Genomic DNA, 13,245 nt, shown 5'->3' with positions numbered 1-13,245 from the left:
TCAGCACCACTGAACACACTGAGTGGTAGTGTTTGGTTCTGGGGAATACCGCATTTCCACTGGGTGCTGGAACTTCATCCTAGCAGGATACAGAAGCTACATAAAAGAAGGTGTAACCCTTGAAGCTACAGATGCAAAGCCAGAGACAAAAGGCCTTAGTATTTTTTAACAACTACTAACACAGGCAAAATATTTTTACTTTAGTAAAGATTTATTTGAAATGAAACTAGAGAAGGCACCTTTTTTTTTCAGCTCAGCTGTTGCAAAAACTGCACTATTTTATTTTTACTGCAGTGTGATTTTAGTCTCAGGGGGCTTTGCCTTCTAAAGACAGCTTATTCACCCTGGGCTCTGCAGCACTTGAGCATGTGGTCACACCTGCAGTGGCCCTGGCGTTGAGAAGGGAATACTTACGTTTTTAAGACTGCAGTCTTTTGGTAGCTGTGAGCTGATCCAAGTGCAGGCTGATACTGAAAGAGGCACAGCCGTCTCTTTGCTTATCACTCATATGACTATGTGCTATACCAAAGCAGAGGACAGATCCGGTTGAAAACAAATCTTTTACCTTGAGACTGGTGCAGTTTACAACCAGATCAGTTCTCTCATCTGTCTTTTTACATGACCAGAGCAAAACTACAAAGGAGAAGAGAAGGATGTGTACCTAGGAGCAGGGCAGGATGGGCAGAGAGCTCTTCCACTCTTCTTGGCCATAGTAATACTTATTCTTTTCTTTAAAGTTCTGGAAGCAGAGTACTCTGTTGGAAGTAAAAAAAAAAAAAAAAAAAAAAACCTGTGCCACCAAGATGAATGGCAAAAATTAGTTTGGAAGATACATATTGGTATTTAATGCCAATAATTGAAAGATTAAGGGGAGATGCAAACCACACTAGAATAAGAGAAAGCTGCTGTATGATACATTTGCCTTTCAATTTAAAAAGAAATTTTTAAGGGCAAATGTAAAAGGAAAGTAACAGGGGGGCATTGTATGATGCTTTACCTCACCAACATGGAAGTGAGCAGCAGAGCAAGGGACTTGCTTAACCTAGCCTTGCTACCAAATGCCTTGTGCTGGTGAATGCCTCCGTTTGGATGGAAATCAGCTTCCCCCTCTGGAATCCACCATGGGGAGAACCATGCTCAGGATTTGGCTAATAGCACCGAAACAAGCCCTCGCCTAGTAAAAACTGTTGTAGTCACATTGCCATGCAGTGTCAATGTGAACAGCAGCGGATACGACCCAGAGTTTTATAATATGCCGGGTAGGAAAACACCCAGGTCCTGCCCTGCTTCTCTCAGCTCTGCAACACTAACCATAAGGAAAACATCTGCTAGTTTGCCAGCAGGCTTGTCTTCGAAACACAAAGATGTATTGGGCAGGGTGGTGACATTCTTATACATGTTTTTATATTCTTCTGTGACCATGCAATAAAAGTTAAATAATGTACTACTTTGCTATGTTAATAAGGTTTCGCTTTGTGTTCTTTTTTTCTCCCCAGAAATTAGGAGAGAAGGTTCCCTTTCTCCGGTGAATTCTCAAAAAATCACCTTGTTGCTGCAGTCTCCAGCCGTAAAGTTCATCACCAATCCTGAGTTCTTCACTGTGCTGCATGCAAACTATGTGAGTAACTACAATTTGCTCTCTCATTGCCACTGCTTTTTAAGTCCAGAGGCTGAGCACCAGGCATGTTGAGCACAGCACAGGCAGACTGCCCCAAATAAACTTTTGCTGAGATTCTTCTTCATACACGGATTTTCCTGGCATAAAATAAGTGCTTGCCTCATTAATATTATCCTTCCAGATTGTGCAGGAAATCCTGGTTTGTGCTTGGTTCATTTTGTTTTCTTTTGCTGCAAGGCTTAATATTATTGTATTTGGATCTGTGTTTCTGAGATATTTTATTCAGATGCTACCAAATCTCAGGGAAATAGAGCAAATTTACTGGCTCCTGCAGTTTGCATTCCCAAGAAATAGATGGGCAAAATCTGTCAGGCAATGAAGGAAGTAGTCATTTGAGTCAGTGCAACTATTATAGCTATTTGGCGGGGGGGAAAAAGGGTGTCTTTTTGTTCCAGAAAACCAGAAATCTGCATGCGTTCTTACAAACCTCATATGCACAAGAAAAAGTTAAAGGGTAGTTCATTTGGAAGACAACACTTAGGGAAGTGTCACAAGGAGAGATGCAGTTTTCAGGTTTCAGTCCTAGTTTTCTGTGACCTGGAGGTAGTTCAGCTAGGCATACATACATGGCTTCAGAATCTTTGCAGAATTCTCCTCTCCTGGATAAAACAGCCTTTTTTTTTCTTTTTTTTTAAAAAATGAAAATTTTCAGAATTGTCTCAGCACAGGTCTTTTCACTGAATACAGACATCCTGTTCTGGTTCTGATGCTGTACAGGTTGATGCCAGCTCTCCGTCTCCAGTTCTCCCACAGAGATTATTGCCCCTGAAACCTTACAGAGGAAGAGAGATTTTAAGTCACCTGACTTTAACTGAATTAGGCTATGGAGGGCACATAATGTCCATTGATAGGTTGATATTTGGTGAGTTGTAGTTCATTTTCAGTTGTTTGAGTAATGAACAACTGATTCTACAGTGGTACATGATCTGCTCGCAAGAGACTGAATCCCTGCTTCATTTCTTCCTAAAATAGAAAATCCAAAAGAGGCTTTTTCTTCAAACTTACAAAGTTGTCACTAAAATGGGAGCCAGAATAATCTCTTGAAACATCTGTCAGATAGTCATACAGATGCCACTTTTACAGAAATAATGGCCCACATTACTTTTGGCTTAACATGGTTGTAATATTTTAACCACAAACCCCTATTAAAATTTAGAGCTATTAAATATACCAATGAAATTGAGAGTGGAAAATATTATCCAGCAGCTGGAATTAAAATTAAAAGGCGCTCGTTTTGCAGATATTTTGTTTCCATGGAGGGCTAAAACTACAGCTTTATAAAACTACATTTTTGCTTTCCGTAGTTAAGCAACTAAGAGATATTCAGTCACTGATCAAACATTAGATCAAAATATAACTTCCGTTGTGCAGTAGACTGGGACCCCAGCAATTTGTGACCACAGAGCTTTCCTACGTTATAACTTAAATTATATCTTTAAGGCAGAGATATAGGGATCCTGAGCTGCAAAGAAGTATTCTCTTTTCAACACTGCCACCAGTATAAATCCTTACATAATAAAAAATAACACATACAAATACTGTCTTGCATTGCAGTGGTTAGAATGGATTGAATATACACACAGAGAATTCAAATTTGTTAGGTCAGAGTCTCTGGACAGGCATACACACCAGAAGTAGCATCCTTGGAAGCACAACTGCTTCAGTGACAGAGATTTCATGAAATGCTTTGTGTAGTGTATCCAAAGCTCTCAGGATTGATTAAATTCATGGGGCTCACCAGCAGGACCAATGCAGTCATTTACTCTGCAGGTCAGAAGGGGTGCAGATTTCGGTAAACTTTAATACCCTGTCTCGAGGAACATTTCACCTAAAGTAAAAAGTCCAAAGGGTAGACCGTGGACTATGGCAAAAAGTATTACCATCATGTATTTTGTGGCGATGTATCATTGAATATACTGTGGCAACAAATATGCACCTGTTCTGCCAGCAAATCAGCAGAGACTCACTCTGCTCTGCATCAGTGCATCTTCCTGCAAGTGCAAGAACTATAGTTCATGTCCACTGTAAGATAGAAGGATGGCTCAAGGATGGTGTTCATCTGGCTCACGAAAGCATATCCATCCGACGTGTATTGTAGTCAATGCAGAAAGTAGTATGCAATGCCAGGGAGCTATTTGTATCTTCCAAGACATAAAATTTTAACTGTCCATTGCTGTCTATGTGTATGAAATGACCCTAAGGTGACAAACTCAGATGTAGTCCTCTATACTGCAGTCCTCCATAGTTGATGATTCCTGTCACAAACACTTTGGTTTGAATTACAGCATAAATGCATTTTCACAGCTGCCTTTCTGGAATAATCTAGTCACACAAGCAGTGTTTTGCTTGGACCAGAAAAGCGGTGTAATTAAGCCCAACTACATGCAGAGTGAGCGTGTGGTGTCTCAGCTGACTGTCTTTTAGCAGTGAAGTAGGAGGCAGTTTGCAAGCTTCCTGTGCATAGCGTGTGGGATGTTTGTATTTCCAGAATTTATTTCATTCTTTTAGGTGTTCATATAAAGTAGTCATTGAAATGATTGAAATGAAATGTAAATTGTTCTTGACTTTAATGGAATTTGTTTGAGTTCTTCGTATATATAGCCCATGAAACAACAAAATGTGTTCTTTTGACATTGGAACTGATTTTTTCCTCTTTGTTTTCCATCTTATAGAGTGCCTATCGAGTCTTCACTAACAGTACCTGCCTGAAGCACATGATTCTCAAGATCCGTAGAGATGCTCGTAATTTTGAGCGCTATCAGCACAACAGAGACCTGGTAAATTTTATCAACATGTTTGCTGATACCCGTCTGGAACTTCCTCGTGGCTGGGAGATAAAGACTGACCAACAGGGCAAGGTAAGAGCATCAGCAAAGCTAAGCACATTTTACACAGCACATCAGACTATGTGATCACTCAGGATTCTTTCTTGACTCAAAATTGAGGATGGTTTGGTTTAAACAACACCGGCAGCAGGCAAAGTTATCCTAAGTGTAGAAAAAAAGCTTCAAGATCGATGTTGCAGATCGTAGTGGTGACTGTAGCTTTCCGTGGAGTATCACACATGGCCAGGGCAATGTTGGACTAACTGCAGCACCAAAATTAAGCCTGAGTTTAGATCTGTCATGACTGCATGGTTCTTTTCCTCTATCATGCTTTGCTTGGTGACTTCATGAACCATCACAAGTATTAAGACAGTGTTCCTTGGTAATTCTATGCTTTTCTGTCATGTTTATCTCATGGTCGTTGCATATTGTTTTTAGTCTTGTAGCATCGCGTATTTTCTGTGAGCTGTTCTAGCTTAGTGTGAAAAGCCCCATTTCTCACAGATATCCTCCACAGACTGTGCCTAAAGAGGAGATTTCAGGAACCCAGTCACCAGTGCTTGACAATTTGGAATCGCCCAGTACTGTCAGTTTTGACTGCCTTCTTAAAAAAACAACCAACCAACCAAAAAAAAACCATGATTTTTTTTTTATGTGTTACAGTCTTTCTTTGTTGACCACAACAGTCGTGCTACCACCTTCATAGATCCCAGGATCCCGCTGCAGAATGGTCGTCTCCCCAACCACCTGACGCACAGGCAGCACCTGCAGCGGCTGCGGAGCTACAGCGCTGGAGAGGTAACAGTGAGAGCTGTTGCAGCTCTTTGCTGTGCTCACAGCTCTTTTTGACATTAATCTCTGTAGAACTGCAGACTCTTCTTGTTTTGAAGTCTTTAAACAAATTATCTTGCAGATTTTTTATCTTCCAATGGAAGTGAGGGGTCTTTTCTTTCTAAAGAGTTTTATCTAAGAGCCTTTGGGTTATGAAGGTTTATGTTTCGACCCTTTTCAGAATAGAAAAATAAATCAATAAAGCTAAATAACTGAAGTGAAATTATGACAAAATTAGTTTTTTAATTCATTGGGGTTTTTTTTAATATCCTGGTTTTAGTAAAGACAGGTCCTTTTTAGCCTGATACTTTAGCAGCCTCAAATCTTTCTTCAATCCCCACAGTGACCATGTTCCTTGAAGAGATATACTCCTTAGCAAGTATAATAATACATGTTGATATATGCTTCCTTAATCTTCAAATCAGGCTAAACAATCTTTCTTATATTTCATGGGGCTGATTTTCACCAAAGAGCAGTACAGGCAGGATGATTGAAGCGTAAATCCCACTGCTGTATTAGGAGGCAAAAGTATCAGCAGTCACATTGTTCTTGTAGAAAATTCATATGAGCAAGGATTTGTAAGGGAGTTACCATTAAAATTTACTGTACCAGATTCAATTTGAATCCTTCTTACTGCTTGAGATCAGAAGCTGGAGAGGGTGTGAGTTCAGTACCAAAGGCGGACCAGGCATAAGCAGCTTGGATGGGTTTTCCCCGTATGGGATGAAGGCAGCAAAATATTTTCTGCAGATTAAAGTATTTCTATCACATCTTCCCCCCAGTTAGCAATTTCCTGCAGTTTAGTGTTGCTAGTGTGTCTGAGTCAAGTAATGCAAATACAGAAGTCACCCTCACAATAATTCAGATCTGGGCCCCTGTTTGCCCACAGCTTGCTTATGTATTTACCGAGTGAGGGACAGAAACACCACTCAGTGACTCAGCAAACCCAACATTAAAAACACACTTTATTCTGGTAGTAGAGCTGGCAAGGAACAATTTGCAAGAAACCCAAAACATCGTTTACTGGAAGAGTCGAGTACTTTTGAATGATGACTGTGGGGAAAGGGCAAACTATTTGCCAAGTGCACCGGTTTGGCACGATTAGCCTAGCCCTAGAAGGGAAAAGGGGCCCTGTCTGGTCAGCCAGAAGTGCTGGCGCCTTCCCCTCACTCCTCGCGAGGCCCAGGCACTATCCCATGCTGGATCCAGCCTCTGCAGCCTTGTCATAGGCACTAGCTTCCCATTTGGGGGCATCTGCTGGTCCACTGGAGGGATCCCATTGATTTCCACAAACTGCATCAGTGCTTGAAAACCCAGCATTTACAAGGAAAAAATTCAACCCTTTAAAACTCAGCCCGTGTATAAAGAGCTGTGTGTTCCACGCCATTTCTTCCAAGCATATTTGGACGTGCTTTTCTCCTATAAATCATGAATATGCTCAAGGCTTTGTCCTGGCCCTGTGTCAGCTCTCTGCGGTCTGGCGGGTTTCATTGCTGAGCAGGTGGTGTGGCCTCTGAAATCTGTCGCCAGGACTGAATCTATCACCAGGACAGTGTGGAGGACCAAGAAAGACAACCACCAGCCTTTCGCTTTACTTACAGGTGCCAAATGAGCATTTGGCACATGTCCAGTCATGATTCCTTGAGGGTGCCAGTGAGAGGAAGGAGCCAGGGTGCTGAGAAGCAGAGCACCCCCACGTGTTTCTTGCACTCAGAGCCGATGTCGTGGTCCCAAAGTGACTCACCAGACGATTGTGTGGGCTTCGCAAGGGCTTTGTGACACTTCATGATCAACTGAGGAAATAGCAGATAAAAAGCATAGGCCGATGAGTCCAAATTCCCCAGTTTCATGTGCTCGTGATGTCTCTGAGCTGAGTCACATGCAGGAGTGATGGTGGTTGAAGGAACCTAATCTCAGTACTCAACTGTGAATAAAAATAAATAAATAAATAATTTTCGGAATTCTTAGAAATAGAAAGATCTATTTAATCTAGGAGAGGACAAGTATAACAAGAAATAAATGTTGCAAGTGTAAACCAAGCCAATTCAGCTGAAAGGAAGGCTGGGTGGTGAACTTCCACTGGAGAACTGTTAACCACAGGAACTAATGATTTTTCATGAGCATTGGGTCCCCATTTCTTCAGATCAAGAGTTCCAGATAAAGAAAATGTACTTTTCTGGATGATATACTGTGAACAAAACCAAATCCCATTTTAGTTACTCAAAAGCTCCCCTATTAGCGGTAGGGGGTGGATGGGTTGTGGTATGCAACTAGAGAACAGTGATCTCCTGCTCTCCATGCTGTAACATCCATGAATCTTCTAACTCCTTTTGGATCCTTAAAATGTGGCTTTGATTCCTGCCTAGTATAAACTGTGATGTTGAATGGACTACCTCTGCACCACTAATAAAGGTATCATTTTTCATATTTCAAATATACTTTTAAGTCTCCCTCATGAAATTGGATCATATAAATATGCTTTCTCAAATCTGGTGGTTTTCTTCATGATATTTAGAATTCCTTCTAAGTAGAGAATGAAGATAATGGTCCCACAGTTTTTGCAGACATTGTTCTGTTGTTTCAAGGGACTTTTATTTAAGTCTTACTTAGATCTCAGCTATTAACGGACCAAGCAGAGATTCACAATGCCCCTTTTCCCCTTAATCTGTGTATTATGGACTACATTAAAAAAAAAGCAATGTATGCATTCTTTTTATTAAGAAGGCATCCATTTTATAAATGACTATAAAATATTTGTGCTTTTCTTTATGTTGAAGTATTCTTGTAAATGAAGGACATCTGTTAAAGTTTTTGACATCCATCTATTTAGATTCTTGATATTAAATAGTGATACATATAAAATTGACAAAACATTACAGATGCTTTGGTAGACACTTCCTTTTCCTTCAAGTAAAGCATCAATCTTACAGATAAAAAGTCATTGATGCTGCTCTCGGTTACCTGATTTTTGAAAAAAACTGAGTTAACTCTATGGGCAACCGTATCCAAAGGACAGTATGTGCTTCGGCACCCTCTGCCCCTGCTGCAAACAAAGCAGGTGAGGAGCACATCCCATTCCCTATAGGAAAAATTCTTTCTGCAGTGGAAGTCACCAGGTTTGATGATGATATATAGATTTTTAAAGCCATCCATCATGGAATGGCAGGGGACCCTGTAGAGCATGGAGATGCAGAAGTGCAGGGGTGTAGCAAGTAGCAGGACTCAAACAGGTAAGAACCTTTTAAATCAGCAATGATATAAAACCCACGAGAGGGTATTATGGCACTGAAAGCCTGCTGGTTTGTTCTCCACTCTGGTTGCAACATCCCAGGATCAATGGCAAAGCTGTTAAATTCTGTCTATAAATTTGTCAGATTGCCCTGCGCTAGATGAGCTGGGTCACTAAATCATTAGCAGGGTCACTTTTTTTTTATAATTAGAAAATAATGTACTAATCTAAATTAAATGATTAAATTAGAATGTCAATGCAGACAAGGCCTTTGTAATTAAACAGTGAACTGGAGCAATCAATTAAACTGTAATAGCTAAAAGATTAGAAACAGGAATATTAGAAAAGTAGGAGTTAATTAGACAGCTGGGAATTTTTGTTGTTTAGAGATGTGAAAGCTTTAAGACCATGATCCAAACATAGTGTTAGTGATGCCTACTGATGGTGAGGAAGAGAAATATACCACCTAACAGCATGGGATTTATTCTGCTAATCCAGGGGTGGACAGAGCAGGGTCTTCAGCTGCCCACAGAAGAAAACACCTATTCCCAGATGGGCTTTTTGTCCGTTGTGGCAGTGACCTACGGTTTTCGTCTTGAGCCTCACCTTCATTCTTCTTCTGTCGCAGAAGATGGAAGCTGTGCAGGCCACGTGGTGCCCATTACAATGGCTGCCAGGGTCACAGGATTAGAGCTGCCCAAGCCTGTTCTGAGCTACAGTCCATAGTGTCCAAGCCCATGGTGATGTGACAAGGAGATGGAAGGAGAAGGGAGAAGATGTGGCAAAGCATAGAAAGGACTTGTGTCCTGCAAAGGCGTCGGAACAAGATATAGAGAGGAAGGCAGTGAGAGCAGAAAGGGTATACCTCAAACTTGTTGCTTAATGGGTTTAGGTGAAGTGTATTTGAGAGGGAGCATGGCTAGTTTCACAGCTAAGTCTTCCACTGCACCTGTGCAGCTTTTGACCAAAGTGTAGATGTAGTTACAATTGCACCAATCCCTGTGGCATTAGTTGTTCTTGCAGTTAGTACATTGCATATAACCTTCTTGGAAGTTCAGCCATAAACTGCTTGCTTTTAACGGCAAGGAGGGCTGGTCCAAGATTAGCAAGTCAGTCTGTTACACGCTGCAGGTTTGACTCTGTTCTCCCTGACACCGACAGAAGTCTCCTACAGTCGGCAGACACATACCAGCATAAAATATGGGCAACTGAAATCATAATTGCAGAACGCAGCAAAAGTTCACCCTGCACTTCCACAGCAAGTTCTGTGTTTTCGGTTACGGTATATTTGATTAGAATCATTAGGACTTTTTGTTGTTTAATCTGTATATTGACTAGCATCAAGTGCATTGACTAGTATCTGGTTACATATAAACATTTTATATTTTGCATGTTCCAAAGCAACATACCAGTCACATTTAGCTTCTTGGGTTTCATTTCTGTCCAGTTGGAAACCCTGGCGTTTAGCTGTAGCACTGGAAAAGGGTTGGCACTGTTTGCCTTGGATGCAAAGCTGAGCATTTAAAATATTGGAGAATGGGCAATTTCTTCCTGAGGGGAGTTGCCAAGTCCTACAATTTGTTCAGTGAGAAAGAAGCAGACATCAGCCCAGCAGAGTGGCAATAAGAGGTTATACACATCTTGTCCTGATATACCTTACTTGCATTGATATGGGCTCTTTTGGCTTCACTATGGCCATATCCTTAAGGAACATATATATGCGAGAAGTGAGTTCCCCTAGGATTGCAGAACTCCACCCAGCAAGTGATAACTTACTGAAGATAGGTTGCCAGACCTCATTATATGTCTCTTATTATCCTCCCATCTGAGCGTTTTCCCATTCTTTAAAGTAGCTCTCTGACTTCGGTAGTAGTCAGAGATTTCTTTCTTACTGCTCTTTTTATCTATATTTAAGATCATGTTCTTTTTTTCAGTGTATACACTTTAACTTCTAATTGGGTAATGCAAGTTAGGCAACCCCTCCTCTCTTTGGGATAATACAGGCCTATTCTTTGCTGTCATCTTCATAGGTATATCTTTACTATGTTACTCTAATATTAAATTTCCCTTCATCGATGCTGAGTGAACATGATGCAGCTCTTTTTTTTGGGGGGGGGGATTTTTTTTTTCAAATTAATATTACTGTAAAATCCTTGAAGTAAACAGAGTCCAGCTGGAACAAGGTATAGTATAGAATTTTTATTTCATTGAACCAGAGAACTTTGTCGCCATAAGCCCTATGTTAACCCACATGTACTTGTGGATTCATGGCAGTATAGGAGAGGTGTAATAGCTATGGATAATTGCATCTCTGCATTTGGAAGCACAGCATTACCTGCCTTTTTTAAGCTGACTGAAGCATAAAGCTGTAATTTCTGTGTAAGCTTTCTGTCTATCTGTCAGTCAGCATCACAAAACATCCTGAAAGTCACAAAAGATCAGAAAACTTTTTTTATTGACTCACATGCTGCTGATGGCCAGTTTTTTCATTTTGCTCCTTTCCTCCTCTGTTCCAGGCCTCCGAAGTCTCGCGAAACAGAGGAGTGACTCTCCTAGCCAGACCAGGCAATAGTCTCGTAACAGCTATTCGAAACCAGCACCATCAGGAGGCACTACCTCTGGGTAAGGCACCTTTGGGTTTTCTTCTGGAAGCAGCGCTCACAAAGATGAGCACTAGGACCGCTCATCAACCTCATCTGCTGCTTCCTATTGCTCTGTGCCTTGCCAGCAGTGCCAGCACAATCACCATGGAGTCCAGAAGGGATAAAGAAATCCTCTGTGTTTTTTCTTTTTCCCTTTACAGCTTACAATGACAAGATTGTTGCTTTTCTACGCCAACCCAACATTTTTGAGATGCTGCAGGAGCGTCAGCCCAGCTTGGCCAGAAATCATGCGCTCAGGTAGTCTTTCTTCCAGACTGCTGAAATCGAGTCCTGAGAATGACTTTTGTAGGGAAAAATATATATATATATCTGTTTGTTATAATAAAAAGGATGAACTCAGGCCCCAGATAAAATTGTCACCATTAAAGAGCAGGGATGGTCCACCAGAACCTGAGCAGTTGCAGCTGCCCAAGAAGAATAAAGGTAACTGTGGGCAAATATTGACAAATCTGATATCCAGTCTAAATATTACTGAATAGGAGAAACTCTGTGGATAGCCAGGCTTCACCTATAATTATCACTTTGTTTTTCAAAAGATGGAGTAAAGTTGTGACTCAATGGAGATCAACAGCAAAACTCTCAGTTACTCCAGTGGAACCAGAATTTTATCTCATGATTGATTTTACACCCATGCCATGAGCACAGTCACCTAGATTTTGTGAAGAAATGGGAATATTTTGAAGTAGATTTTCCCATCTTCCCACTTTACACATGATTTAATAACAGTCCTTTTAACCTAGTAGGTTTAAAAAAAAAAGAAAAGAAAAAAGAAAAGAAAAGAAAAAAAATGGAACCAGAAGCCAGAACAATTTTGTATGCATTGTAATTCCAAAGGTTAAATTAATTATTTGGGCCTAGGAACTGAACTGGTGTTAGTCAGTCCCAGTTAGCAGTGCCAATGTGCACCAACTAAGACTTGGACCCAAGCATTTCATATGTGCTGTGCAGCAAAAAGGACATCTGCAAGTTGCTGGGGGCGAAAGGAGAGGGAGCTAATGGAGGGAAGGAGAAGAACCTTCCAGTTTCTCCAGCGTATCTTCTGCTGATAGCCCTCCCAGCTTGCCGTTTACCCATGAGGGTCAGACAAAGAGTTCTTTGGATATAGGGATTAGACTTGCTTCCTGGGGGAATGAATACCTGCAATTAAAATTAGGGAGAGAGAATGAAAAATGCTTGCAGTATTCAAGATTTCTGTAACTGAGAATTTTTTATCTTCACCATCAAATTATTCCCGACTATTATTTTTTAACGGGTGTAATTTGAATTCTCATTCCTCAAAGAACAGATGATGCTTTTATCTGCTATAAAGCAGAGAACAAAATTGACTAGTGATAGGGACCAGACAGCTTAGCCAGGCCGTAATGAGATTTGTAACAGGATATTGAGCCCTTCACCTCAGGTCACTGCTTTGATTATAGCTTAGGTCAGGAGTGATCCAACGCTACCATCTGATGCCTGTTCAGTAGCCTTTGTGAAATGGGCTTGTTGGTCTCGCACAAACCCTTAGGAGAAAAATGTCCATCTTTTGCAGAGTTTGATTCTGCAAAGCACTGTAGCCCCACCCAACAAGGTCCTAAATACTTGACTCAATGTAGAAACCTTTGGCTTGATACCCGAATGAATATTCTAGGGTACTCTCATGTTTGAAAAGCACAGTGAGAGGCTGGAGTGTAGCTCTGTGTCTTGGCATGGTCCTACACAGCTGGTAGAATCCTGTCTTATGCTTCCCACTCCTACTGGCATTCATTGTCAAAGTATGTAATTTTATACATATGATATATAACTTCTTTGTGACCTGTTGATACCAAGTATTTGTTAGAGCTGTCATTTTCCAGCTGGGACAGGCAGAGATGAAGAAGTATTATATGAAAGTATTGTAGAAAATTGATGTGTGAATTCTAGCCTTAACTAATGTGAAGTCTGTCAGTGGAAAAAGCCACAGTGCTACATATTTGCTCAGAGTCATTCTGTTTGCTAGGAATCATTCTGTTTTCTAAAACATGATATAAAACATCTTGC

The 13,245-nt window shown here is 40.8% G+C and overlaps 1 protein-coding gene across 4 annotated transcripts in view; it reads left to right on the top strand.

The window, feature by feature from the left end:
• Window positions 1–13,245, top strand: part of HECW1 (HECT, C2 and WW domain containing E3 ubiquitin protein ligase 1) — a 171,376-nt gene that overhangs the window by 117,974 nt on the left and 40,157 nt on the right. For all 4 annotated transcript variants that reach the window (XM_010223776.2, XM_088520860.1, XM_088520861.1 and 1 more), the window contains exons 12-16: window positions 1,497–1,618; window positions 4,351–4,536; window positions 5,167–5,301; window positions 11,080–11,185; window positions 11,367–11,463. In XM_010223776.2, coding sequence (XP_010222078.2) covers window positions 1,497–1,618; window positions 4,351–4,536; window positions 5,167–5,301; window positions 11,080–11,185; window positions 11,367–11,463 — 646 coding nt within the window. The remainder of the gene's footprint in view (window positions 1–1,496; window positions 1,619–4,350; window positions 4,537–5,166; window positions 5,302–11,079; window positions 11,186–11,366; window positions 11,464–13,245) is intronic.

The sequence above is a fragment of the Tinamus guttatus genome, unplaced genomic scaffold (genome assembly GCF_059628265.1).
Source record: "Tinamus guttatus ecotype Peru unplaced genomic scaffold, ASM5962826v1 Tinamus_guttatus_pri_ptg000104l, whole genome shotgun sequence".
Lineage (NCBI taxonomy): Eukaryota > Metazoa > Chordata > Aves > Tinamiformes > Tinamidae > Tinamus > Tinamus guttatus.
The sequence above is the reverse complement of the archived record's forward strand: the minus strand, read 5'-3'. Positions and strand labels throughout refer to the sequence as shown.